General features: G+C 48.9%; 1 protein-coding gene across 1 annotated transcript in view; it reads left to right on the top strand.

Moving 5' to 3' along the window:
• The first annotated feature begins 17,858 nt into the window (after nt 1-17,858).
• SLC18A2 (solute carrier family 18 (vesicular monoamine transporter), member 2) overlaps nt 17,859-25,881 on the top strand; it is a 39,034-nt gene continuing 31,011 nt past the window's right edge. The window contains exons 1-3 of the mRNA XM_006879907.1: nt 17,859-17,868; nt 18,284-18,417; nt 19,832-20,183. Coding sequence (XP_006879969.1) covers nt 18,297-18,417; nt 19,832-20,183 — 473 coding nt within the window. The 5' untranslated portion in view covers nt 17,859-17,868; nt 18,284-18,296. The remainder of the gene's footprint in view (nt 17,869-18,283; nt 18,418-19,831; nt 20,184-25,881) is intronic.

Below are 25,881 nucleotides of genomic sequence, written 5' to 3'. Positions count from 1 at the left end.
TATTTAATTCTATTTAATTACATGTCATTTTAATTCTGTATACCACCATTTCACCGATACACAATAATCATGATCTATAAGTAACAGTGTAAACACTAGAGGACGAACGCAGGGAACCAAGGCGGCCTCTTACCCTAGTGATGCATTAGTAACCAGCCCTTGGTTTCCCTGCTAAGAAGCGCCGGCATCAACCTTCACACCCAGGTCTAGTCTCACTGGATCTTGGTTCTTAACGGGCCAGCAGTGTGGACTGCTCTCGGCCGGCCCAACCATCTGTGGTTTAACAATCCCTGCAGGTGATTCTTTGTGAGTTGCCCAACTATGATGCATCTCAGGAGGTTCAAATCCACTGGGATCTCTGCTCCCAGGGAGGAAAAAAGAGTGTTTTCTCTTCCCATTGGCAGCCTCGGAAGGCAGATGGGAGGCTGCTAGGGGTTAAAACCAACATCACCGAAGTTTTAAGTTTGGGAAGGTAATTCTGCTGTTTACATGAGAATGTCTGATTGAAATCCCTTATGGACACAATGACATAACTGGGCTCTGGGAGTGAGGGTGGGGAATGATGGTCAGAGAAGCCCCCTGCAGCCTTCAGCTGAACCTGCCCCAGAAGAGTGACAGAGGAATCGATGGCTTTGAATTGTGGTGCTGGAGAAGAGTGCTGAGTATCTGGTGGACCGCCAAAAGAGCAAAGTCTGTCTTGGAGGATGTGTAATGACAGGGCTCCTCAGAGACAAAGACGATGGGACTTCTCATATCTTTGTGCATGTTAGAAAGGACTAAGTTCTTAGAAAAAGATGGTTTACTGGGAGGGATGGAGGATCAGAGAAAGAGAGGAAGACCCTGGATGAGACACGTTGACACATCAATAGTTAACAATGGACTCGAGTATCTCTGAGATGATGAGGCTGGTACAGACTAGAGCAAGATTCAGACACGACCCTGTTATTCAGAGGGTCACCGTGAGCCATGATCAACTCGACGGCACCTAACAAAAAACAAGTGCGTTCATTCCCGTTACTTGTGAGCTCGTATTTTTCAGTATGTCTTAAAAATGAAATTCATAAGAACTGTTGTTGTTGATTGCCTTCGAGTCGAGCACAACTCGTAGCGACCCTATGAACAAAAGGCCTGAAGCCCCTCGACAACTATCGACATTTATCAAAGTTCATAGTTTTCAGAGGCATGTTGTTTAGGAAGTGGATGCCACTCCTGCTTCCCAAACTGTCATAGTATGTTATTGTTAGGTGCCACAGAGTCACCTGTGATGCATAGTGACCCTATGTACAGCAGCACTGAATCCTGCCCTGTCCTGAGCCACTCTCACTAATTCCTACACACCAACCGCCATCGCCCCAGTCACTGTGTCAATCCATCTCATCTGGGGTCTCTTTTTCCTGAACTGGGAAAAAAAAGAATGTGTGTGTTCTCCGGAGATCACCTAAGGCTGCTCCCGGCCTGCCCTGGCCTCACTCTGGGCACATCCCGGGCTCCCCAGCATGCCTGGACTCTGTGGGAGGGACTCCGTGGCTAAACTAAAGTGGATCTGGGAGGTTGGGGAGCCTGATAGTCGAAGAGAAGCTCTCCAGAGCTGAGAGTGTATTTTAGTTGTCTCCTGCTTTGGTCCCCACGCACAGCTCATCTCCGTCTTCTTGGTTGTACCTGGACCTAAGCCTTTGGGGGGACATTCTGACCTGGCGGACTCAGGGGTTCAAACCCTTCACCACCTGTGCCAATAAGCACCTCCTGCCTTTTTTTTCCAAAGAAGAAATTGAGGTTGAGAGGTGTTCAGTCCAAGTAAACACAGCCAACGACACCGAGGTGAGGCCGCGCTGGGAAGGTAAATCATCGGGGTTCTGAGGGCTGGGGGCACACCAAGGGTCAGTGGGGCATCGGGAGGAGCCCTGGCCAGCGTGGCCAGCCCCTGGCTCTGGCCAAGAGGACTCAACGCTGCAGGGCCCCCAGGGCTGCGTTTCCCCCGCGCGACCACCAGGTGGCGCCGCCGGACCGCGCGAGCCCCGAGCCCCACGCTCCAGCGCCTGCAGTGTCTGGCCTGGCTACTCAAAGGCCTGGCAATGGTCACCTCCGACCCCTGACCCCGCTGCAGCCCGCGGAGGTGCGGGGATGCTCCAGGCCGCTGTGCCTTGTCCTAGGCCCTCCACTCCTCACTTTCCACTCCCACCCAGTTTGCTGCCTGTGGTTATGTTAGTAGCCACTTCAGATTTGCTGGTCGTCCCAGCGCTGCCCACAGAGACCCCAGCTTAGAGAGGTGCGTGGAACCACAGAAGAAGAAGCACAAAAGATGCACCAGAGACCTGGCTTTGCTGCATGATCGCGGACAAGTGGCTTGACCCCTCTGAGCTCACTAAGTCCTTTCTGCAGAAGGGAGTTGTGCAGGGTCAGCGCCAGGGTTCCTTGTCCCCTTCCCTCCAGTGCCTAAAACTGAGTCAATGAGTGAACGAACACAGCAACAGATGTCCGAAGAGCCGCTGTGTGCTGTTGTTTGGCGCTCCCAGTAAGCTCAAAAGGGGGTGCAGCCCCTCAGGTCACAAATCCTGCTCAGCTCATGCCACCGTCTGAAATTGACCACTGAGTCCTGTCAATAGGTTGGCTTCACGCTGACCCCCAGATACTCACCAAGAGAAAGGCCTCCGGTGGGCGGTCCAAGGGTTCGCTAGAAATAGTCACGTGGGAGCTTCAGGGATGGCCAGAGGTCCCGTCCACCCGAAAAGACCTCCCCAGAACTTCTAGCAGTGATGTCTGAGCTCTGCTGGGCTCTAAGACTGGACTGTTCCTCAGACTGCAAAAGTAGGGGTGTGTGTGTGTGTGTGTGTGTGTGTGTGTGTGTGAGTGTGAAGGACTGGGGACAGGCAAGGGCTGACAAGAAGGAGTAGGATGTTTCTTGAGGGGATTGCTGTGGACTCTGGAGGCCTGGTGTGTCTTTGCTTTGCAGTTCAACCTTGGACAAATGGGGCCCTGCTTCTGGTTCCTGTCCAGAGAGAAGGGAGTCGATCTGAAGTCCTGCCCGCACCTACAGTCTGGGGGTGACACCTTACCACTGCAAGAGTAGCTGCTACTTTGGTGGTGGAAAAGTCACAGACGACCTGTCCCCATGATACTGAAGGTGGCATGTGGGCCCTGCTTGTCCGTTCTGGCCTCAGTTGTTGGCAGCTCCAGCCTCTTGTGGTTCCAGCCAGATCACTTTGTTAGGGGCTGTTTGGACTTTGTCGTCCTCTCACTCCCAGTCTTACTGAGAGGCATGTGGGCTGTGTGTACGAAGCCCAGACTTGAGTGAACCTCCCCACGGTGCCCACGGGGCCAGCCTGTGTGTCTTTCTTAGAAGCACCCAGGCGCTGTGTTTATGTTCACGCATCCACTCAGTCACAGCCTTGGCTGAATGGCCGCTGTTGAAGGACTACTGTGTGCTTGGCACAGGAGGGAGAGCCCTTCCGGGGCTGTGCTGTGATGGTGGGCACATAGTGGGTGTTCCCAAGGTTTGCTGGGTGAAAATACATCAAACAGAAGTCATGACCCAGACTCTTCACCCTTCTGCCCGATGATGACAGGTGATCAGGCTGAGCGCCCCCCCAGATAACCCTCCCCTTCCAGCTCCCCACAAGGCATGGGCAGCAGGCAGTGGGGGGAGGGGTAGCCTGGGCAGCTGTTGCCATGGGGACCTGCGTGCCTCCTCTCTTCCGCAATGAACTTTGAAGTTGACTTAGCTACAGAACAACAAAGGGCATCTCAGCCTTCGATGCAAATTATGGTTCCTTTTAATCCTCCGAGCCCCTTTACTGCTCGGCATTTGTTCTTAACCATTTAGATTAGAAAAGAAAGGCCTTTCAGATGCTGGAAATTCAAAACATTGGCAATTAAGGGGCCCTCTTCAGGTTCAGGCCCCTTTTTAGTCTAGTCAGGAGGAGATGCATTTGTACAAGACAGAGGGGGCTGCAGATAAGGGCAGGGGCTTGGCTGGCGGTCCCTAGAAGCCACCACAGTCCCTAGAAGCCACCACGCCAGTGAGCACTCAGGTGGGCACTGGGCGCTCCGAGTGGAGCAGACCAATGAGGTCTCTGCTCTCCGGAGCATGAATTGAGACCGCTGCTCTGGGCCCCAGCTTCCCCAGTGTACAAGGGAGTTGTAGGAATCTGAGGTCTTCTTTCCTTCTCTCCTCCTGCCCCTCCTCCCCCCTCATTCCTTCTTTCCTGTTTTAATTTTTTTTGTTGTTGTTGTTGTTGTTGAAGGTGTAAGTTCTGGATTCACTTTCTGGGCATAAGTAAATCTATTATATTACTATGTTCCATTAGCTGGCTGATTTGTGAGTGTGGATTGCCAGGCCTTTCTTCCTGCTCTCTCTCTCAGATGCTGGAAGCTCTATTGACGACTGTCCATCCCTGAGCAGCGTGCAGATGTGAGGTGCACTGGCCAGCAGCTGAAGCCAAGGTTTCCCACATGAAAGGGAGAATTCTTCCTGTGACCCACCACTGCCCCCTTCAACCAGTCCAGCGGGTTCTGATTTGGAACGATCCATGGTTATCCAGTGAGCAACCGACCTGGGTTGTCCGTGTTTCCTTCCATCCAGTGTGGATGGGACAGCAGTAAATGGAGGGCTGACTCAACACCGCTAACAACAGCAGCCCAGTCACTGCACTCCTGTCATCTGCCTTCTGAGTCTCTCCAGTCTCACTGGGACTTCAAGGCCTCACCCCTTGTCCTTCTTTGTTTTCAGGAAGGCCCCTTGGAGCCAACTCGTCCCACCCCTGCTGTCCTGTCCATGGCTGCTTTGTAAGTACTGGGGCCCCTCTCCCCACCTGCACTGCGAGTTCTCAGAGCACATCTGGGAGGGATGCTGCTTCTTGAGGTGCTGGGGTCCCGTGGGTGGCCTCCCTCTGAGTCTTTTCTGAATGCTGGCAGGAGAGCCTGGTGGGCAGCACCCATCAGTCCCTCTCTCTCCCTCCTCACAGCTCCTCTCGCCTTCCTTCCCAACACGTGACTGTAACCAGGCCCCAGTGACAAAGCTGATCTCAGTCTTTCCCAAAAGCCATTCCACTGTCTGGCCGACAGAGAAGCGGGAAGCAAGCTGGGACAGGACGTTTTATTTACTGGCTCTTGGCTTGATGAGCTGCATGGAGGTCTTATTAATACTGCAAATTCAGACAATCTCATTTAGGGTGAATTCAGAGTGCCTGGATCCCCTGTGGGTGGAAGCCCGTTGGTTCCACCCTCAGGCTGAGTCCTTCTCAGAGTGAAACTTTAGGACACACATTCCCCGCCTCCCTGCAGGCCAAGTGAACCCTAACAGGGGTTCTGGGTGGGAAAGCAGCTTAGATAGAAACAGCCTGAATTTAGGGAAGTCTCCTCACCGTGTGCCCAGCGCTGTTTGCACTTTGCTCCCTTGGGCTGTTACACCAGGACACAGGAATCCAGATCAGATTTCCTCAGTGCATCCTGATGAAGGTCGGGTTTAGAAACCTCTCTGACTTGGAGAGCCTCGTTCTTCCTGAGATTTATGCCATTCAGAGTCCATAGCACTTCCCCAGTCCTCAGGAGAGGAAACGAGGCAGGGGACAGCCAGTGGGCACACCTCACAGCCCACACCCTGAAGGCGCCTTCAGTGCAAGGACAGTTCCCTCAGAGCTGGAAGAAACTTTGCTTGCGGATCCTTCACGCAAGTCCAGCATTGCTCTGAATCAAGTCTTCTGTGAGGTTAACAACTAAAACAACCAAAGGAAGACGTGGCTCTGAGGGCTGCCCCCCAGCTGGCCTTTCCCAGGACCACCCTTAGGGATTCTGCAGCTCTTAGGAAGTGGGTGGTCATCACGGTCCAGAATGGCTCCTCTGAGAAAGCCCTGTTGGCTGCGAAGGCCACTCGCTGGTGGGCTTCTGAGGGCCTGGGCACTGCACTGGGCTGCCTGCCTTCTGTGGTGTGTGAATATCGACACCCCTGGTCTTCAGAGCACTCCCACCTGAGGTGGGTCCCCATTTTGTTCAAGCCCAGGTCCAATACCCCTTCTCATCCCCCATTGGGTCCACACAGTCTTCTTGGAGCCAAGACTTTGGGTCAAACTCTTCTGTACCTCAGCTCCCATCCACCACTACTGCCTGAGAAATTCAGGTAAATAAATGAATTTTGGGATCAATTTTCCCCCAAGTGGGAAGCTCCATGCTCCTTGACCCAGCTATGCCAATCCCAGGGACTTTTCCAGGTGGTATGGTGATGACACAGCCTTGCTTGTTGAAAGTGAGGAGGACCTGAAACACTTGCTGCAGAAGGTCAAGGTTTTCAATATGGATTAGATCTCAACACCAAGAAAACAAAGGTCCTCACCATGGGGCCAATAGGTGACATCAGGATAGATGGAGAAAGGATTGAAACTGTCAACAATTTAAGTTTACTTAGATCCACAATCAACACCATTGGTACCAGCAATCGGGATCAGGAGATATTTTACTCTGGAGCAAGTCCACTCTCAGGGACCTCTCCAAGAAGAAGAAGAGCAATGGTGTCCGGCTGAAGACTAAGGTGTGCCTGATTCAGGCCATGGGCTTTTTAATTACTTACTATGTATCTGAGAGGGAGGTCTGGTGGCTGAGTGGTAAGAAGCTGTACTGCAATCCCAAAGGCACACAGGTCGAATCTACCAGCTGTTCTGTGGGAGAAGGATGGACAATCTCCTCCTGTGCGATTAACTGCCTCCGAAAACCCCTGCGTTGGTTCTGACCCAACAGTACACAACAACAACAACATATGTGTCATGGAAGGCCTTTGTTCCCTCCATGCTGCCGTTACAGAGCAGGAATTCATCTTACTCTTCATCCTTGCTTCTTGGTAGAATTAAAGTTGCAAAATCTGGAACTTGACAGATGAAGCCCAGGAAGTCACCATGTCAAAAGAAGCTTGGGCCACCTGTGCACAGAGGTGGACCCAGACCTTCTGCGAGAGCTCTCAGACAAGGGAGAGCTGCTGGCGTGTGTGTGTGTGTGTGTGTGTGTGTGTGTGTGTGTGTCTCCTTTGTCCTGTGGCGTCCGAAACACAGTCTGCAAGGAGACATCCACAACATGACAGGAGTCGATGAAAATCCAATTGGGACATAATGACTGGATTTCTCTCCTGTCCCCGAGATGGTGGCTGTGATTTCTCAGATGCCTTTTAGTTACAGACAAGTTTCTGAACAAAATAATTAGGTTTCGGTCTTTGCAGTCTGCACTATTGGGCTATTGATTATGCACTCAAGGCTTCTGCCCTGCGGATGTCAGGGTGTGCAGTCAGCCTAGCAAGTGGCTGAAGGTAGCTCTGGCTGACACGTGTGGGCACCTCTATAGGCCTGTGTCCTGAGCTGCTGGCCCTTCCCAGAGTCCTCTGCCTCTGAGGACCACCTGTTGGTACCTGCCGTGTCCCCCACCTTCTGCCAGGGGAAAGGAGTTCAGTTCTCACTATTGTTCTCATCTCCCACTCGTGTGGCCTGGGGCAGGCACTGTCCCTCTCCAAACCCAGCTTTTCGCTGTAAAAAGACCACACCTGAATAACCTCAAAGCCCCTTCCAATACAGCGTTTTATCCCAGTGCAGTTCAACCGAAAGAAACCACACACGAGAACCACAGAAGGAATTTTAAAAGTTTCTAACAGTAAACTAAACAAGGAAAGAGACACAGATGAAATGAATTTTAAAAAATTTATTTCTGTGGCCTAGTGGCAAGAGGCTGCACTGCAATCCCAGAGGTGCGTGGTTCGAATCCACCAGATGGTGGATTCCATTTTATTTTATTATTTTGTGTGTGTGTGTACCGTCAAATCAGATCTGACTGGTACTGGAGGAGATTGTCCCTCCTTCTCCATCAGAGTATCTGATGGATTCGAACCCTTCATCTCTGGGATTGCAGTGCAGCTTCTTGCCACTAAGCCACCAGAGCTCCCTTAGATGAAATAATTTTTAAATATTATATCTTAGTTAAGGATTCTAGGTGATATAGTAGTTAAATAATTGACTGCTAACTGGAAATTTGGAAGTTCAAATCTACCTGCCTCTCCTCTGGAGACTTATATGACAGTCTGCTTTTGCAGGGATCTTAGCAGAAACCCTGTGTGACAGTTCTGTCCTATAGAGCCATCTTGAGTCAGAATGGACTTGATGGCAAAACACACTATACTTTATTTAACCAAATTTATCTAAAATATTATCATTTAAATATGCGGACAATATAAAATCATCAGAGAAATAATGTAGTCAGACTAAGTCTTTGAAATTTAGTATGTATTTTACTTTGATAGGGAGCTCTGATGGTCTAGTGGTAAGAAACTATGCTCCAATCCCCAGTGCATGAGGTTCAAATCCACCAGCAGCTCCATAGGAAAATGATGGGCAGTCTCCTCCCGTGTAATTAACTGCCTCTGAAAACCCACTGGAGGGTCAGCTGCGGGTCAATTCCAACCTGCCAGCGCACACCACCATAACAAACAGTCTTTGAAACTCAGCATGTATTTTTTTTTATAGATGAATTTTTTTTATTGGGAAAAACATATTGGGGGTACAAGGAGGTGAGGGTTGGGGGCAGAAGGGTGAGGATGGGCCAGGATGCAGTTGCAGAGCTGCACAGTTTGGTCGGTGGGGTCAGCATGTATTTTATATTGCTAGCTCAACTTAATTAGACCACATTCAAGTGTGTCATGGCCTCACGGGACAAGTGGCTACCATATTGGATAGTTCAGGTCTATACCGTCCATCTACTGTTTGTGCAGATGAGGAAACTGAGGCCCACCCAGCTGAGAGAAGAGTCAGCTTTGGCCTCAAGACTCCTCTATCTGGTCTGATACTAGAGCTTTGATTCTTAGAAGAATTCATCTATTTTATTCTCTCCTGGCTGTAGGTAGGAGGGGTTTAGACATGAGGTATTTAGAAGTGACTCGGGGGGGTGGAGCGGCCCACTGACACAAGGTTCATGGACGTCCACTGAGTCACTGACAGCTTGGAGGCCACCGGAACTGCAGGAGGTGGTGACAGGACCAGGAGGGAGGAGAGAGAGTGAGGGTTGAAAAGAGAAGAGCTGCCACGTGACAGAGCTGGAGGCAGTAGGACTGTGGGTGTGCACTCAGCTCTCAGGCAGTGCCCTCACCCTGGACATGATGCTCTGCACATCTGCACACTGTGCTGGGTTCCTCAGGCTGAGGGCAGGGAGGATACGTGATGTGGAGGACCTGCTAAAGCAAAGACTGAAAACAGAACCTGGGTTGTGGTGGGGAGAGGTGGCTGCTGCAGATAATTCTTAGGGAAAGACAGGACAGAAATGAGCCAGTTATTTGGGACAGAGTCAGAAATCTCTTGTTGCATCATAAATAGAGTGTGATTTTGGTCAGTTGGTAGACTGTGCCAAAGCACACAGAGGGCAAGGGCTTGGACAGGTAGAGAACGGGTTGGGGTCAGGGCCATACTGAGCAGAGGTATGAAGCTACGGAAACCAGACTGGGAAGAATGTGTCCCGGGCCCTCAAAGAGGCATACAGGTAGGGCATGGGTCAAATGAGGAGAAGCTCCCATTGATTTCTCTTCTGATGGCCTCACTGCTCAAGTGACCGGGGAACTGGAGTTTAATCTAAGCATTTTTCCACACACATGACTTTCACTCTGCCTGCACAGTGTGGGGCTCTGAGGATGCAGGGGTGATCAAAGCCCCAAAGGCCCTGGACCCCTTAAACTTAGAGAGGATGATGAAGAGGCCAGACAAGAATCACAGCACAGTGGTGCAATGTGGTTCATGGAAATTGCCAGGAATGAGCAGGTTAGGGACCTACCAGGACAGACTGAGGATGAGTGCCAAGTGATCAGGGAAGACCTCCTTGAGAAGAAGCCCTGACCTGGGCTATAAAGCCCGCAGGGATGAACTAGATAAAAGGGAGGGGGGAGTGCTAGATGAGGCATCTAGACCTGCTGAACAAAGACACACGACCGGAAGTGAACAGATGGAACGAGATGTTTGAACAGATATTTGGAGAAGAGATGGAAGAAAGAACCAGATGAAGAAGATGTGCTTTCCATGCAGAAGGAACAGAGTGCAAAGGCAGGCCCGGAAGCCCTTCTGTGGAGCCCTCTGTGGCCAGAAGAGGGAAGCAGGGATGAGTGGTGTAATAGGAGGTATGAAGGCTTCAGGGCCTGAGCCACACAGGACCTCCATGCCAAGGCACCTCAAGCTAAAATCAGGATACAGTGAGTACCCAGCGGTGTTTGAACCATGTGACAGCCCAGATAATTTCAAGATGATCAGATTTTTACATCCAAGAGAAAGGGGGGTATGTGGCCCAGGAAGCTGGAGGAAGTGGCCAGGCCACATGAAGACGCTGACAGCATCTGAGTGGAAGATAAGAAAGGGGTGTCAGGCAGGGGGCAGTGTGGCCACGTCAGGGTCCTGGTGCTCGCTCTGTCTGGTGGGAAGGGAGGCATGTGGGAGACTGGTGGACACTGGGGTAGCCACTGGGGGTGACTGTGGTGGTCCCGGTGACAGAGGGAGACGGAGGCCCCATAAAGCTTATCACAGCTCACCGGCTCCTTCATGGCCTCCAATTACAGCAAATGTCCTCAGAAAGGCTAGTGATTCTATTAAAGTGACCCAACCTGGAGAGCTGCGTGGTTCAGATAATGGTATGAGGCCAGTTAATTCACTGATTGAATTATTAAATTAGAGCGTTCATGCCTTAATCTCATTGGCAGTAAACAGGGCATCCTTCAAGTAAATTGACGTTGGCTTTGCCATTACCGCTTAAAACCAGAACAGTCCATTTGGTTAAACTGATCAGAGGAAAGATCCTTTTGACATGCAGGTGCAGAAGAAGTTAGAAACGTGTGAGATTTGAATGCTTTTTAAAAAAAAAAAATCATAGCCTCATTATTTGTGTTTATTAAACAGTCGGACGAAGTGGGTAGAAAACCACCTTCTAAGAAAATGAAGCAGATCTGACGGAGACCTTGGACAAGCTCATACAAATAACGGGTAGGTAACTTCAGGGTGGGTTGGGGGAGGTGTGGGACACCCTGGGAACCCAGAACCCATGCCTGCTGGCTCGGTGTTGCTGTCCTTCTGCCCGGAGGCTGCAGTCACAGAGGAAGCCAATCCCACAAGGCCACTGTGCCCCTGAAGGCAGGAACCGGCAGGAGGGGGACAGCTTGGTCCATTTTCCTAGCGGTCAATTAGAGATCCATCTCCTTGGGGGGGGGTCATTCTGCAGCTGTTGTTGACCTGCCCACTGCCTTTGTTATGTCAAAATACTACGAGAGAAGATTGGTCACCACTATTGCAAATGTAAAGTGATGGCACATAACAAGGAGGAGATACTAGTAAGTGAGGAGTTGTGGTGGTGGTGTGGTGCCCGTGAGTTTGAATCAACTATAGTTGATCCTCCAGTGGGTTTTCAGAGGCTGTAAATCACAAGAAAGGAGTTACCCATCTTTCTCCTAAGGAGTAGCCAGTGGATTTGAACTTCTCACCTTTGTGTAGGTAGTGCAATTCCTTATCTAGTTAACTGACAGAGTTCCCTAAGTGAAGATTAGGTTGTCATAACTAATATTGTTGTAATTCAGTGTGGAAATATTTAAAAAAAACAAATTTTGCGTTAGCATTCCCATACTCTAAAACATATCATTGTTGTCATGTTCCGTTCAATCAGAACCTACCCATAACTGGTTCTCCAGCAGGTTGTCAGAGACAGTGAATCACATGGGAGGAGACTGCCCATCGTTCTTCTGCAAAGCAGCTTGTGGATTCGAACCATGTACCTTCGAGTTAGCAGTGCAATTCCTTACCACAAAACTACCATAGCTCCCTCTAAGAAATGTTACAGTTAGAGACACAACTATATTTATACCATATTATGTGAAGATTATTGTGGTGGTTGTTGTTGTTGTTATGTGCCATTGAATCGCTTGCGACTCATAGCAACGCTATGTACAACAGCCCTAAACTCTGCTCTGTCCTGTGCCAATTGCACTGTCTCCGACACACCCATCCTGATTATCCCAGTCACTGAATCAACCCAACTCATAGAGGGCCTTCCCCTCCTGCACTGTCCCTCCACCCTCCCAAGCATGATGTCCTTCTCCACGGACCAGTCCCTCCTTACAACATGTCCAAAGTATGTCAGGCAGAGTCTCAGAATCCTTGCCTCCAGGAAGCAGCCCGGTTTAACTCTTTCCAGGATGAATCTGTTTTCCTAGCAGTCCATGGTACTCTCAATACTCTTCTCCAGCACTACATTTCAAAGGCATCAATTCTCCTTCTATCCTCCTTGGTCACTGTCCAACTCTGTGATGCGTAACAAGTGATAGCAAAGACCATGGTCTGTACCAGATGCACCTTAGTCTCCAGAGTGATAATAAATTTTGTTAAAGATTCAGTATGGGTTGGTACAGGAAGCAGCCTGGAGTAAGAAGACTATGACATTATGAGTCATCACATCAACTGTGAGTTTATACCACTTAAATTTAGAAATCATCTCAGGGGCAGATTAGATACATTGAACACTAATGATGAAAGATCGGCTGAGTTGTAGCATGACATCAAGGACTTTGTATGTGCAGAAAGCCAAAGTCATTAAAGAGAAAAGGAAAGAAACCAAAGACCAAAAGTGGTTATAAGACCAAAGTGGTATCAGAAGAGACTGAAACTTGCTCTGAAACAGAGAGTAAAGAGAGCGAATGGAAGACACGATGAAGAAAAAGGGCTGAATAGAGGATTTCAAAGGATGGCTCAGGAAGACAAAGTAAAATGTTGTAATGAAATGTGCAAGGACTTCCAGATGGAAAAGCAAAAGGGAAGAACATGCATGGCATATCTCAGGCTAAAACAACGCAGGGCCATGCTAATCTTCTCTGTATCGTTCCAATTTTAGTATATGTGCTGCCGAAGCGAGCACAGGCTAAAAGAACGGAAGAAAAAATCCAAGCCTTGAGCTGCAATGGTGAATTAGTTCTATGGATGAAACCGAATGATGCAGGAAGCAGCAAAAGATTGAAGGAGTAGACAATACCAAAAAGAACTGGCCAGAGCGCAACCACTGCGGGAGGCAGATCAGGAACCAATGGTACTCAAAGGGGGAATCCAGTCTGCACTGGAGGTGGTGGTGAAAAATAAGACTCTAGGGGCTGACTGAGTAGGATTTATGTTTTAACAATCTAATGCAACCTTGAAAGAGCTCACCTATCTATGAGGAAGAACTTGGAAGAGAAGTACCTGGTCATTTGACTGGAAGAAGTCTCTCTTGATGCCCACTCCAAGGACAAGTGGTACTACAGAAGGTGGAAGTGATCAAACAATATCACTAATGGCGCGCGCGTGCGCGCGCACACACACACACACACACACACGTAAAATCTTACTCTTGGTTATTTCTAAATGGCTCGAGTAGTACAATGACAGGAAACTGCTAGGAAGTCAAACTGGATTAAGCACAGGTTTTGGAAGGAAGGCTATCATTGCTGACTTCTGACGGTTATGGTTGTTGTATGCCTTCTAGTTGGAACCCATTCACAGCTGACCCTCAGTGGGTTTTCAGAGGCCGTAAGTTGCTTGGGTAGAGATTGCCCTTGCTTCTCCTGTGAAGTAGCTGGTGAATTTGAACGATTGCAGCGCAGCTTCTCACCACTGGGCCACCATCTAGATGTCTGATAGATTTTGGCTAAAAGTAAAGTGAATTAGAAAGATATTTTCATGGTTTCATTGACTGGGCAAGGCATTGAACTGTGTAGATCACGATAAATTATGGACACGGTTGTGAAGAATGAGAATTCCAGAACACTGTGTTCATGGGGAATGTGAACACAGACCAAGAAGCAGTTGGTGGCATGGAACACGGAATAGTGCATGGTTTAAAAAAAGGAAAGGTGTCTCAGATTGCAACTGTTCACGAGATTTATTCAATATGTACTCTGAGCAAATAATTCAAGAAACTGGACTTTGCAAAGAAAAATGTGGCATCAAGATTAGAGGAAGACTAATTGGCAACCAGCAATATGCAGATGAAAGAATTTGTTGAAGATGAAGACTTGAAGCATATACTTCTGAAGTTCAAAGACTATATCCTTCATTATGGATTATACTTCAACCCAAAGAAAGTAAAAATTTTCACCACTGGACCAATAAATGCTGTGGTAAAGGGAAAAAAGACTGAAGTGATAACGGATTTTCTTTTACTTGGATCCACAATCAATGTCCCTGAGTGCAACAGCAAAGAAATCAAACGACATCTTAAATTAGGCAAATTTGCTGCCAACAACCTCTTTAAAGCACTAAGAGCAAGGATGTTATTCTAAGGACTAAGGTGTGTCTCACTCATGAAATTGTCAGTCACCTCATATGCATTTCTGTGCATGGAGCCTGGTGGTGCAGTCAACCAACCAAAAGGCTGTGTATTTCCAGGAGTTTTAATCTACCAGCAGCTCCAAAGGAGAAAGATGGTCAGTTTTTTCCCAAGAAAATCAGAAAAGAAACATAATTTTATTTTTATATATTACCTTTCCCTTCAGACATGCTAATGCGTGTTTATTTATGGACCTCTGGTGGCTTAGTGGTAAAGACTTGTGCCGCCAACCCGACGCATGTGGTTTGAATCACCAGCTGCTTCTCAGAAGAAAGATGGACAGTGTCTCCTCATGCGATTCACTGTCTCTGAAATCCCACGGAGGGTCAGCTCTGAGTCAGTTCCAGCTCCACAGTACATTACAACAACAACAACATGTGTTTATTATATGTTTACCTCCCTCTCCCTCCCTTCTAATTTCTGGTACCTATCCAAGAGTAACATTACCTGAGGCGGGGAGCCTTTCTTGAGCTCTTGGTAACAGGGATCTTACACGATGTCTGTCCCTTCGTGGCTGGCTTCATTTATTCAGCGTCATGTCCTCTGGGCGTATCCATGTTAGGCAGTGTTTTGAGAATTATTTATTGTGTTTCTAGTGTTGCTCAGTGCTCTGTGCTAAGGAAGCGATGTATCACAGCTCCTTTATCCAATCATCCTCTCCTGGATGCTCATGTTACTTCCATCTCTTTATTGCAGCCAATAATGCTGCTAAAATTTTGGTAAAAAGTAAACACCCTAAGACCTATGGAATGTTAACTTAAAAGTATGTGAGGTGTACATGGACACAGGGAGAGAGCTTTCAGAGGCTATAAACTGCATGGAAGGAGATTGTTCATTGTTCTCGTGCAAGTCACTGGTGGATCTGAACTGAGTGCCTTTAGATTGGCAGTAAAAGTCCTTAGCACAAGACCATCAGAGCTCCCTCATGTGTACACACACACACACACACACACACACACACACACAGAATATATGGTCAGAGAGCTGAGAAAGCCTATTGTAGGCCACATGCTCCAGAGCTGGGGGTAGAGAACCAGAGGTGGGCATCTTCTCTGGTGCCATCCTCTGCCAGCTGGCTGGGCAGGGCTCTGGTGTGGCTTCCTGTGTGCACTTCTGTGGTGTTGCCCCCTGAAGGTAAGCATGCTGAGGGAAAGGATCTCATCTGTTTGGGTCATTACCAAGTCCCCAACATCTATGACAATGCTGGTGCTCTGTAAATATTGGAATGACCAAATGGCAAACACTTGATGGAGCTCACCCTCTTTGCCAGCACCTGTACTACATGCTGCCGACACATTCCCTTTTCATTCATCCCCATTTCAGAGGCAAGGAAACTAAGGTACAGAAAGGATACACAATCCGCCTAAGGTCACTGAGCGAGGAAGTGGTTGATGGGGACGTAGGATTCTCACAGGAGCTTTTAACCACCACGCCTTTCTGGAGAGGTTCTGCACCTCTGGGGTCTGAGGCTCCAGTGGGAGCCCTTGGGGGCTGCTCCATGACTTAAAATCTTTCACACTACGTTGAACAGCCCTCACCATCCACTTTCTCCTCCTAAGTGGTTTCCCTTCTCTCTTTTCTATTTAATATTTAAGTTGCACACAGCCTGGGACATCCCAGAGTCCCTGGGTTACTGACCTACTTACTTACCCAACCATATTTCTCACACACGGAGGGCAGCAAGGGGCAGCACGAGGTGCCGCTGGAGGAAGTGAGAAGGCAGGACCGTGGGGAAACACTCTCTGCTCTGAGCAGTCAGTCCCCAGCTGAAAACAAGCCAACATTAATAAAACGAGGCCAGATTGCTCAGCAGAGGTGCTGCCAAAATGGAGTTTATTCTAGCAGCTTTCCAAGAAAACAGTTCCTTTTCCTTGGGCTCCCAGAAGGCCCCCAAAGCCCCAGCTATATCAAGAGACATGCATTCCTTTCTCTCTGTTTCTATACTTAAACAAACAGGGCCAGGAGCTCAGAACCATAATCCCCAGAGACATCAAGATCAACAGACACAACCCAGACAAACACACAGAATGTGTTCTATGCCCCACTTTGCTGAGAACTGGCGAGGGTCTTAAAAGCTTACTAGCAGCTGTGTAAGGTGTAACTATTGGACTAGCAGCTGTGTAAGGTGTAACTATTGGTATCTTCCCATTTGAAACAAGAAGAGTGCAGAAAACCACAGACGATCAATCCAAAAGGCTTGATGAACCACAAGAACGTCAATCTCCATGATCTTGAGACCAGAAGAGCTAGAAGGTGCCTTGCTAGCGCTGCTGGAGCTCTGAGAGGGATCGCAGAAGATTCCTCATAAAGTGAGGGAAAAACATGGACAAAATTCTAAATCATTTAACAAAGAGAGTGGCCAGGCTTGCTGGTCTGATAGAGACCGGTGGAACTGTCGAGCCTGTAACTCTTCCTTAGTCATACTTGGAGCCTGGACTCAAAACCAACCCCCTTCACTCTACTTTCCGTCAAACAAGCATGAACCAAAGGTTCAAACCACTAGTGACTTTTCAGGAGAAAAAAGGGCAATCTCCTCCTGTGTGATTTATAGCCTCAGAAACCCAGTCAATAGAAAGGCAGCTAGGAGTCAATTCTGACCCAACAGCAATGAGTTAGAATTATAGTGATGCGATCACCAAGAGTGACCAGGAGGGATGCATTGCTTAGAACAATCAGGCATTTGAGATTGTTTTATACACCACAACCAACCAAAAGGACAGCATTTGCCCTGAGAGAAGGCTCAGAAGAGACAGGAAAGGACAAGTGGAAACACAGAGATGAAGTGGGAAGAGTGCTGTGACAGTGTGAAGACTGTAACCAATGTCAAGAAATAAGGACATGACTTTCTGAGACCTGCACTCAGCAAAGGAGATAAAGCCCTCACCCCCGCCCCCAACTCCCATTATGGGGTGATGCTAAGAGGTGTGTCAGCTTGAGAGGTTCTGAAGCCCCAAAGTCTCAGACGGAGGAAGTGGGGGAGGCCTGTAGGGGGGCTGGGGGAGAGTTGTCGTCCAGGAAAAAGTTTGTCTCTAACGTTCATTATCTTCTCCCTTTGCCCTGGTGCACCCACCTCAAGGTCTTCAGTAGCCCCCAAACTGCTTTGGCCAGAGGAGCGCAAGGGTCCCTACCCCCTCCCCTTAGTCCCCAAATTCTTCATAAAGCCCCTCACTCCTTGTCCTACATACTGTATCCCCACTGTGTTACAGGAGCAAGGGCCAGGTTTCGGGTGTGCAGGGCTGTGAGAGGGTCTGACCCAGCCGCTTCCTAGACCAGAGCGCAGAGCGAGCAGGTCGACTCAAGATCTGGGCGTGGGTAGAGGCTGCCCCTCCCGCTTAGCGAAGGCGAGGGCGGGCAGAGACGGGGCGCCCCAACCCCCGGCCCTCCCCAGCAGGCCATGACGTCAGGGCCAGACCCCGTAAACAGCAGCCGTGAGCTCGGGGCGGAGACTGAGATCCGGACTCGCCAGACGGGCGGTGGTACGGGTTGCGGGTGCCCAGGACTCCAGCAGCCGAGGACGCAGGCGACCCCGAGGTAACGTCGAACCTGCTCCCTGCGCCAGGGGACGAACGCCCCCCGGGAATTCGGGAACAAGCGGGCCTGGGGAGGGTATGGAGGGTCCCCAAACTCCACACGTGGGGCTCCCGGGTGGCTTCTGAGAGCGGGGCGAAGGGCGCACAGCACATTGCGCTCAGCAAACACGTTTAAGAATCAGATCGGGAGAAGGGGCGGCTGCGGGCCGGAACCAGGCAGCACCTCGCAGGTCCTAGGTTCGGTCCCCGACGGCGCGGATGGGGCGCGCGCAGGGCCAGGGAGAGTGGAGGGGGCAGGTTGCTGGCGTGCGCGCCTCATCGCCTTCCCTTCTGCATCTGGGGAGGTGGGGGCGCTGGGGGCCGAGAGGAGGGGTGACCCGCACCCACCGCGCCCTCTCCCCGCGCCGCGCCCGCAGCCGGCCCCGAGCCATGGCCCTGAGTGAGCTGCCGCTGCTCCGCTGGCTGCGAGAGAGCCGCCACTCGCGGAAGCTCATCCTCTTCATCGTGTTCGTCGCGCTGCTGCTGGATAACATGCTGCTCACTGTTGTGGGTACGTAGGGCTGCGCACCCCGCTTCCGATCCCCGGTCCCTGTGCCCGAGCCCTCCCCCAGCGCGCCCTGCCCGCCCGCTCAAAGTTGGAGGCGCTGCAGAGATGCGCCCTGGAGGCTCTGCGCCCCGGCTTGGTGGCTTGGTTTCCTGGTGGTCAGGTCAAACATGACTTCCGATAAGACAAGACCCGGAGCGAGTGTTTCCTCTCGATAGTTCTGCCTTCCCCTTGCCCACTGTACCTTGACGAAAGAGATTTCTGCGAAGGAGAAGCCGTTTCCAGAGTGCAGGATCCCGCTGTACTGATTGTTCCCCAAAAGGGGGGTTGACTTGGGATCACAAAGAACCATCTACATCCCTCCCTCCAAAAACTGCGTGCCAGTCGCAAACACTTAGGACCGATGTCAAGAGCAGTTTGAAGTGTTGGTCTTCTTCAAAGAGTGGATTTTTCAAAAATTACATCATTGAAACCCAGATCTTAATTAGCTCTATTAACAGCAAAGTATATGTTTCACATTCTTTTCCTTACAAATATACGTTGTTGTTGTTGTTGTTCAATGAAGGGGGGAAATGTCATTTGGACTTAAAGTGGGTGTAAGACTTAACTCCCTTTCCCTCCGTTTGGAGGGAGGAACAGGCTTGATTTTCAGAGCAGCAAATAGGTTTTCCCTGAAAGGCGTGTCCAGGCCTGGGGACACATCCTGCCCAGTGACAATGTCCTCACATCTCCTTTGTCCTAAAAGCTCTGTAGTCACAGGTGTGCCCAGATTGTTACATTAAACAATGCTGCTTTTTGTTGTTGAAAGTCTTGGGCATTCATCAGTCTCCTAGGTTGTGAGAAGGAAAAAAAAAAAACCAAACAGATTCCCACTTGGGAACTGTCGTTGTCTGCCATTGAGTCATAGCGACCCTATGTACTTAGGAACTAGACAGATGGATCTGCCTGGTGCAGGCTTTCCGAAACATTACTTCCTGTGGGTTATCATTTCCTAAGACACATAATAAAATTTCTGTTGCTGTTTTCATTTAAATGTCTTTGGAACCTTTTTTTCTGAGGAGCTCAGATTGAACCTTAGGTCAGAACTGCCTTGGCCTCAGACTACTCAGTGTTTCTAGAATATTCCTGTTGAAGGAATCCTTTGCTGAGGACCCACTAAATGCAGGAGGGGATCTGTGGGGCTGGGGTAGTTGGTAAAATAACACTCCCTACCCGTGGAACTCTTCTACTCAGGGCTTGGTCTGTTGGGTGAAGCTGATCGAATGTCAGCTAGATTTCATTCCAAGTGCTGGGACCCATTTCCGGGGTACACATGCCTCCACCCTGGGTCTCATTTGGCGTTTGATGTGACTGCACTTTATTGCTCTGGCCCTAGAGGGCCTTTGAGGGTGACCACCACTTACTGTTCTCTTGTCTCCAGTTCCCATCATCCCCAGTTACTTGTACAGCATTAGGCACGAGAAAAATGCCACCGAAATCCAGACTGTGAAGCCAGGGCTCACGTCCTCTCCCACGGGAAGCTTCCAGAACATCTTCTCCTATTATGACAACTCCACTGTGGTCACTGGGAATGCCACCGGAGGTCCACAGCTGGGACAGCTCTATAAGACCACCACGCAGCTCATGGTGACCAACACGTCCACCACCGCTCCTGACTGTCCCAAGGAGGACAAAGAGCTCCTGAATGAGAACGTGCAGGTTGGCCTGCTGTTTGCCTCAAAAGCTACGGTCCAGCTCCTGACCAACCCTTTTGTAGGGTTGTTGACCAACCGGTAGGTCACCTATGTGCAATCTAAAACTCTATGTTTTTATCATTACAAGTTCATTTCCCTTGAGGACTCTTGTTGCTTTCATTTATTTATCAGAATCCAGAGACTCGGTGTTGCAAAGAAAACCCAGTCTCACATCTTTGTCCTTAGCTGACTATGATCTTCCAGTTGGTCTCATCTTTTCGTCCTTTCATCTATTACTCATGAAGTAGGGAAATACAAAAGGAGACAGAAGAAGGAGAAGCCCGTAAAGTGGGAGAACTTCGTTTTGTCTCCATGTCAAGTTTTGGAAAGATCTTTGTGTGAATGACCCTTGGGAGTAAGCGTCCTGTAGATACCATGGCCATCATCAGACTGTATGTACTGTGAGACTTTCTCATTTCTCCCCCATTGGCTGTGTGCTTCCTTATAGAAAACCAGGTGGTTTGATGTTGAACTGGTGTGATGAGGGCTCCACTAGATGGCTAGCTGGGAAACGCTGGAAGAGACAAATTATGCTGGTGTGTAGGTGAACGGCTCACCTATTGTCAGGTGCCCACTGCTGTTGGACACTCACAAGGCTGTATAGGCACAGAGGACAGGAGAACTGAGGCTGTTCTCTGCATCATTCAAACTGCCCAAACTCGTTTTCTGTTAATCCGAAATACTTACCTTCTGACTATTGATGACCAGCCAGTCGGTTATTTGTGCTTCTGCAGCTGAAGTGACCCAGCTTTGCACTCCTGATATGTGGAGAACAAAGCATGGGACACGGTACATGTTCCAAGTGTTTGTGAATGAAAGGAGGAGGTAGTTCTCAATGATGAGAACTCTGCACAGAGCAACAGTTGGTGCCTGTGAGTGGTGGACTAGGAGGTGGGGGGCTGCTGTGTAGCTAACACAGCCCAGACACAGAAAGGCACGGAATGTCAGAGCAGGAAGTGTGAGTTCTATCGAGGAGCTCGATTCCAGAAGCATGAACAAAGACAAAGATGAGAGATGGAAAGAAAACACAGGATAGAAGATGTGGGAAGGGCTGGGCTGGGACATTGGTAGACTATCACAGAGTCAATTCTGACCCAGCACCCCTGCAGGAGAGAGTAGAACCTCCCTGTGGGGCGTTCAAGGCTTTAATCTACAAGATGGGATGAAACAGTGACTGTAACAATGGGTTTAGACTATCAGAGATTAGGAGGACTGCACAGGACAAGGCAAGGTTCAGAGCTGTTGTTCACAGGGTTGTTTTTAGTGATAATTGACTCAGTGGCACCTAGCAACAACAGTCCTTATTGAAGGAAGCACTGGTGGTTTGGGCAGTTTGATTGTTAGACTAAAGGCTCTGCCTCTCTGGCAGTTTGAACCCATCAGCTGGTCCTTTAAAGAAAGATGGGCAATTTCCTCCAATGTGATTTACAGCCTCAGAAACCCAATGGAGGGTCAGCTGTGCCTTGGTTCTGACTTGACAGCAGTGAGTTTGAGGTTTTCAGTGATACTCATGGAAGTAGATTACCACATCTTTCTCCCTTAGTATGGCTGGTGGGTTTGAACCACCAACATTTTGTTTAGCAGCTAAAGCCTTTAACCACGACACTACCAGAGAGCCTTGATTCTAGGAGGCCTCACTCTAATAGAGGAGTAGGGTTCGATTGTGGGGACACTCAGGAACTAGTGGTTCCAAAGCCATGTTGAAGACCTAGGAGCAGGAAGGCCTTTCCATTTATAGGTGACACGGTTTGTGGGAGCCAGTGCAGAATCATCCTCTCGTGGGCACCGCGCTTGTCTGTCGGGTTTGCATGCTGCTGCTTATGTAGTTTGTAGTGTGCTTGCTGGTTTCTAGATTGCTGTTATACAGCACTTGTCTGTCACTTCACTGGGCTGGGGTGACTTGGGTGTTGCTGTGAAGCTGTGAGCCACGCTTCTGGATTTCAAACACCATCAAGCCTCCCATGGTGGACACGTTTCAGAGGGGAGCTTCTGGGCTAAGACTAAGAAGCAAGCTTGACCATCTACTTCTGAACTAACAAGCCTTCGGAAACCCTATGAATCATAGTGGCATATTGTTAGATATAATAAGGTGCGCCTGATACAGGCCATGGTCTTTGCAATCACGTGCTATGTGTCAGAGAGCTGGACAATGACTAGGGAGGATAAAAGGAGAATTGATGCCTTTGAGCTGTGGTCCTGGAGAAGAGTATTGAATGTACCATGGACTGCTAAGATAACAAACAGGTTGATCCTGGAGAGGGTTAAACCAGGCTGCTCCTTGGGGGCAAAGATTCTAAAGCTTCCTCTGACATACTTTGAACATGTTGCAAGGAGGGACCAGTCCTTGAAGAAGGACGTCATGCTTGGAAGGGTGGAGGGACAGGCCAGGAGAGGAAGATCCTCTATGAGGTGGATTGAGTTAGTGACTGGGGTAATGGGGTAGGTGTGTCTGAGACAGTGTGATTGGCACAGGATAGAGTGGAGTCTAGGGCTGTTGTACATGGGGTTGCTATGAGTCACAGGCGATTTGATGGCACCTAACAACTACAACAACAAGCAGAATTAGAGCCCCTCAGATTGGAAGACCCTCAAAAATGAGAATTAGCTGCAAACATCCATTAACAACACTATTACTGTACTAACGGGCTCAAGCATATCGAGATTGTGAGGTTAGTACAGGATAGAACAAGGTTCTATATTAGGACAAGGGTTTCATATTATATGTTGTAGTTGACTTGCCAGCACTTAACAACAACAATGCAGAATGAGAAGTAGGACAACTTATTCCAACATTATTGCGAATTATTAAATACTATTAAGAATTCAAGATGGCGACAGCAAGGCATTAACTAAAATGTAAGGCCCTTCCAAGGGCAGAGCCCTGTGGGACTTCCTATTTTGCATGACCACGAGGCTGGCCCTGGAACCCGGAGTGGTGGCAGGGCTGGGAGAGGCCCCTGAGTGGTCCGTGGGGACATGCAGGTCCCTACAGGCTAGTTCATGGTCACTTGGCCGTGAGCACATTTTAAACAGCAGTTTGATTGTCAGGCTTGAGATATGCCAATGAGGCATGTTAACTATCCCTAACCATGCCTGGTCGTCTCGGTGGAGAGCAGCGTTTTAAGGTTCCACATAAACTATGCTTAGTAAAATAGCCAGTGAAGGCTGGCTGTGAGCCCTTCAAGAACCCCCATTACCCCTGTGACATTCAGTGGCTCTGCCATTCGCCAGGAGGAAGACCAATTCGACCTCAGTCATTGCAGAGTTGTTTTCTTTTTTCCAGACGAGGAACCCTCTTTACAGTGTTTCTGGTATAATTACAGAAAACAGCTCCTGGTTTTGCATTCTGAGAAAGCAAATGGCTCAGATACTGCTCGTGAAAATTGAGGACATTATCATAATAATGCCTTCCAATCGCTTGGGTGTGAATAGTACTGACCATACAGCAATACTTAGAAACTTGGCTGAAATGATGGGCGTACTCCAATCTTCTAAATGCAAATAGAAATTGAAAAGCTTAAAAAAAAAATCTCATTCTAGTCCTTACTGCTCTGCTTATGTCAAGGGAAAGCAGTTTTTTAAAAACCGGGGAGACCTTTCCCCTGCCAAATACTCCACACACTTTGTTAGGGGCTGGCACCATGGCTGGTGCTTGGAGCTCCAAAACGCCATGTTCCGGGAGGAAACTAACTCTGCTGGGTGACCTTGAGATTAGTCTGTTCAAATGGTCAGTAATCCACTTTGGAAGGGACCCACAGCAACATTTAATCTCCAGCTGGTTCCCCCAGCGAACTGCAGAAGGATTCTCATTCTTGTCTTCTGAGACTGTTTTGTAATGTGGAAATGCATGCAGGCCAAGTCAGTGTAGGCAAAACGGTGGAGTAAATGCGGCCCTGTGTGATGTGGAATTGTTCTCTTTTCCAAGCCAGGTAACGCAGAATCTGGGGGCTTTTGGTTCTTCTGTGTACACTTCGGTAGCCCTACCGGCACAGTGCCTTAGGTCAACACCTCCAGCCCCTCCATGGGAGAAAACTGAGATTGAGATTTACAACTTCAAAGAGTTGACAACAGGTTGTCACTGGTTGGAAGGAAATTGATGGTTGTGGGTTTCGGCTCATTATTGTTGAGGGCTCCAGACTCTGCTCTCCACAGTTCAAATGTGCACCAGGTACTCCAAGGGGGCAAGATGGGCAGTCCCTTCCTGTAAGGATAGACATCCTCAGAGACCCGATGAAGGGTCGCTGTGAGTTAGGGCTGACTCTGGGCAGTGGGTGTGGTGGTCTGTTACGTGTGCAGTGGCAACGTGAAAAAGGCTGAAATATCATGAAAACGGTAAAAAATGTGACAGACAGATGAAGTGAGCACATACTGTTGGAAAGATGACACCAGTAGACTGACTTCCAGTGAGATTGCCACAGACCTTCAATTAGTAAATAAATGCACTAGCCATGCAGCGCAATAAATAAAGCAGAAGTGCAGTGAAATGCTCACTCTGCATTCCTAACTGACCCTCTTGTGGGTTTCCAGAAATTACCCGTCTTTCTCCCAAGGAGCGGCTGGTGTATTTGAACCACCTTCCTTTAGGGGGGCAGCACAACTCACTAGTGCACCAGAGCGCCTATGTTGCCAGAGTTATTGCAAAGAAGTAATGGCCAAATCTTGCCTTGCTGGTGCCCAACCGGCTCCCTTGTTTGTACCTGGCCAGACCAGTTAGAAACCCACACAATAGTGTTAATTGCACTTTGTAATCAGTCATCAGGTGTAGGGGGAAACCAGCTTGGTCTTTAACCATCAGAGAAGGAAATTTTTTCCCCCTACCTCAGGATGAGACCCGATTCTACTTCTCGACATTTCACAGGGTTTCAGGTAGAGCAAGGAGAGTGTGCCTGTTTGACACCTGGTGCCCTAAAGTCTCAGGGGGTATCACTGAGAACCAGGCTGGCTGGAGCCGCACCGATATAAACCTCTGCTCGTAAATGAGCCAGGCTCTGAAACGAGTCATCCCACCTGGTGACCTCGACCCTGGTAATTACAATCACAATGGTGCTGCCTACATGGCTTTTGTCAGAGAGTGAAAGAAATACTCAATTTCAATGATTTGACATGATCTCTGAAAACACACAAGAACACACACAAGAATAAATAGTTCTTGGGAAGAGTTTAAGCGTTCATTGGGCTAGTGGTACAAGTCATTCTTGTTCCATTAACTTCTCAGACACTGTATTTTTACTGAAAAGTGTGGGTCTAAGGGATGATGCTTCATGATCACAGGAGCAAGAACACACTTTCCAAATCTGATGGTCCCTTGGCTGACAAATCTGATGGCCCCTTGGCTGACTTTTGGAGATGACTTTATCATTATAGATGAACTCCTCACTTCATGTTCATAGATGCATTTAAAAGGAAATTGTTGTGCACCTTCCAGTCGGAACCGACTCATAGTTGACCCTCCAGCAGGTTTTCAGGGGCTATAAAATTGCCCATCTTTCTCCCTCAGAGCAGCTGGTGGATTCGAACTGCCTGTCTTTGTGTTGTCAGTATATCTCTACCTACGAGGCCACCAGCATTCCCCATAAAAGGGGGTGGAGGGAATGATAGTAACTTCACTTTTTGACCCTGGCAGCGGAGTTGACACATATATTTAGAAAGGAATGTTTTGGGCAGACAAACAGCTTAGACACATCTTTATATTTCTTTCCTAAATCAGGTTAAGAATGTGTCATCTCAAAAAAAAAAA

This window comes from Elephantulus edwardii, unplaced genomic scaffold (genome assembly GCF_000299155.1).
Source record: "Elephantulus edwardii isolate Elephantulus edwardi_28Jun2011 unplaced genomic scaffold, EleEdw1.0 scaffold00006, whole genome shotgun sequence".
Taxonomy (NCBI): Eukaryota; Metazoa; Chordata; class Mammalia; order Macroscelidea; family Macroscelididae; genus Elephantulus; species Elephantulus edwardii.
The sequence above is the reverse complement of the archived record's forward strand: the minus strand, read 5'-3'. Positions and strand labels throughout refer to the sequence as shown.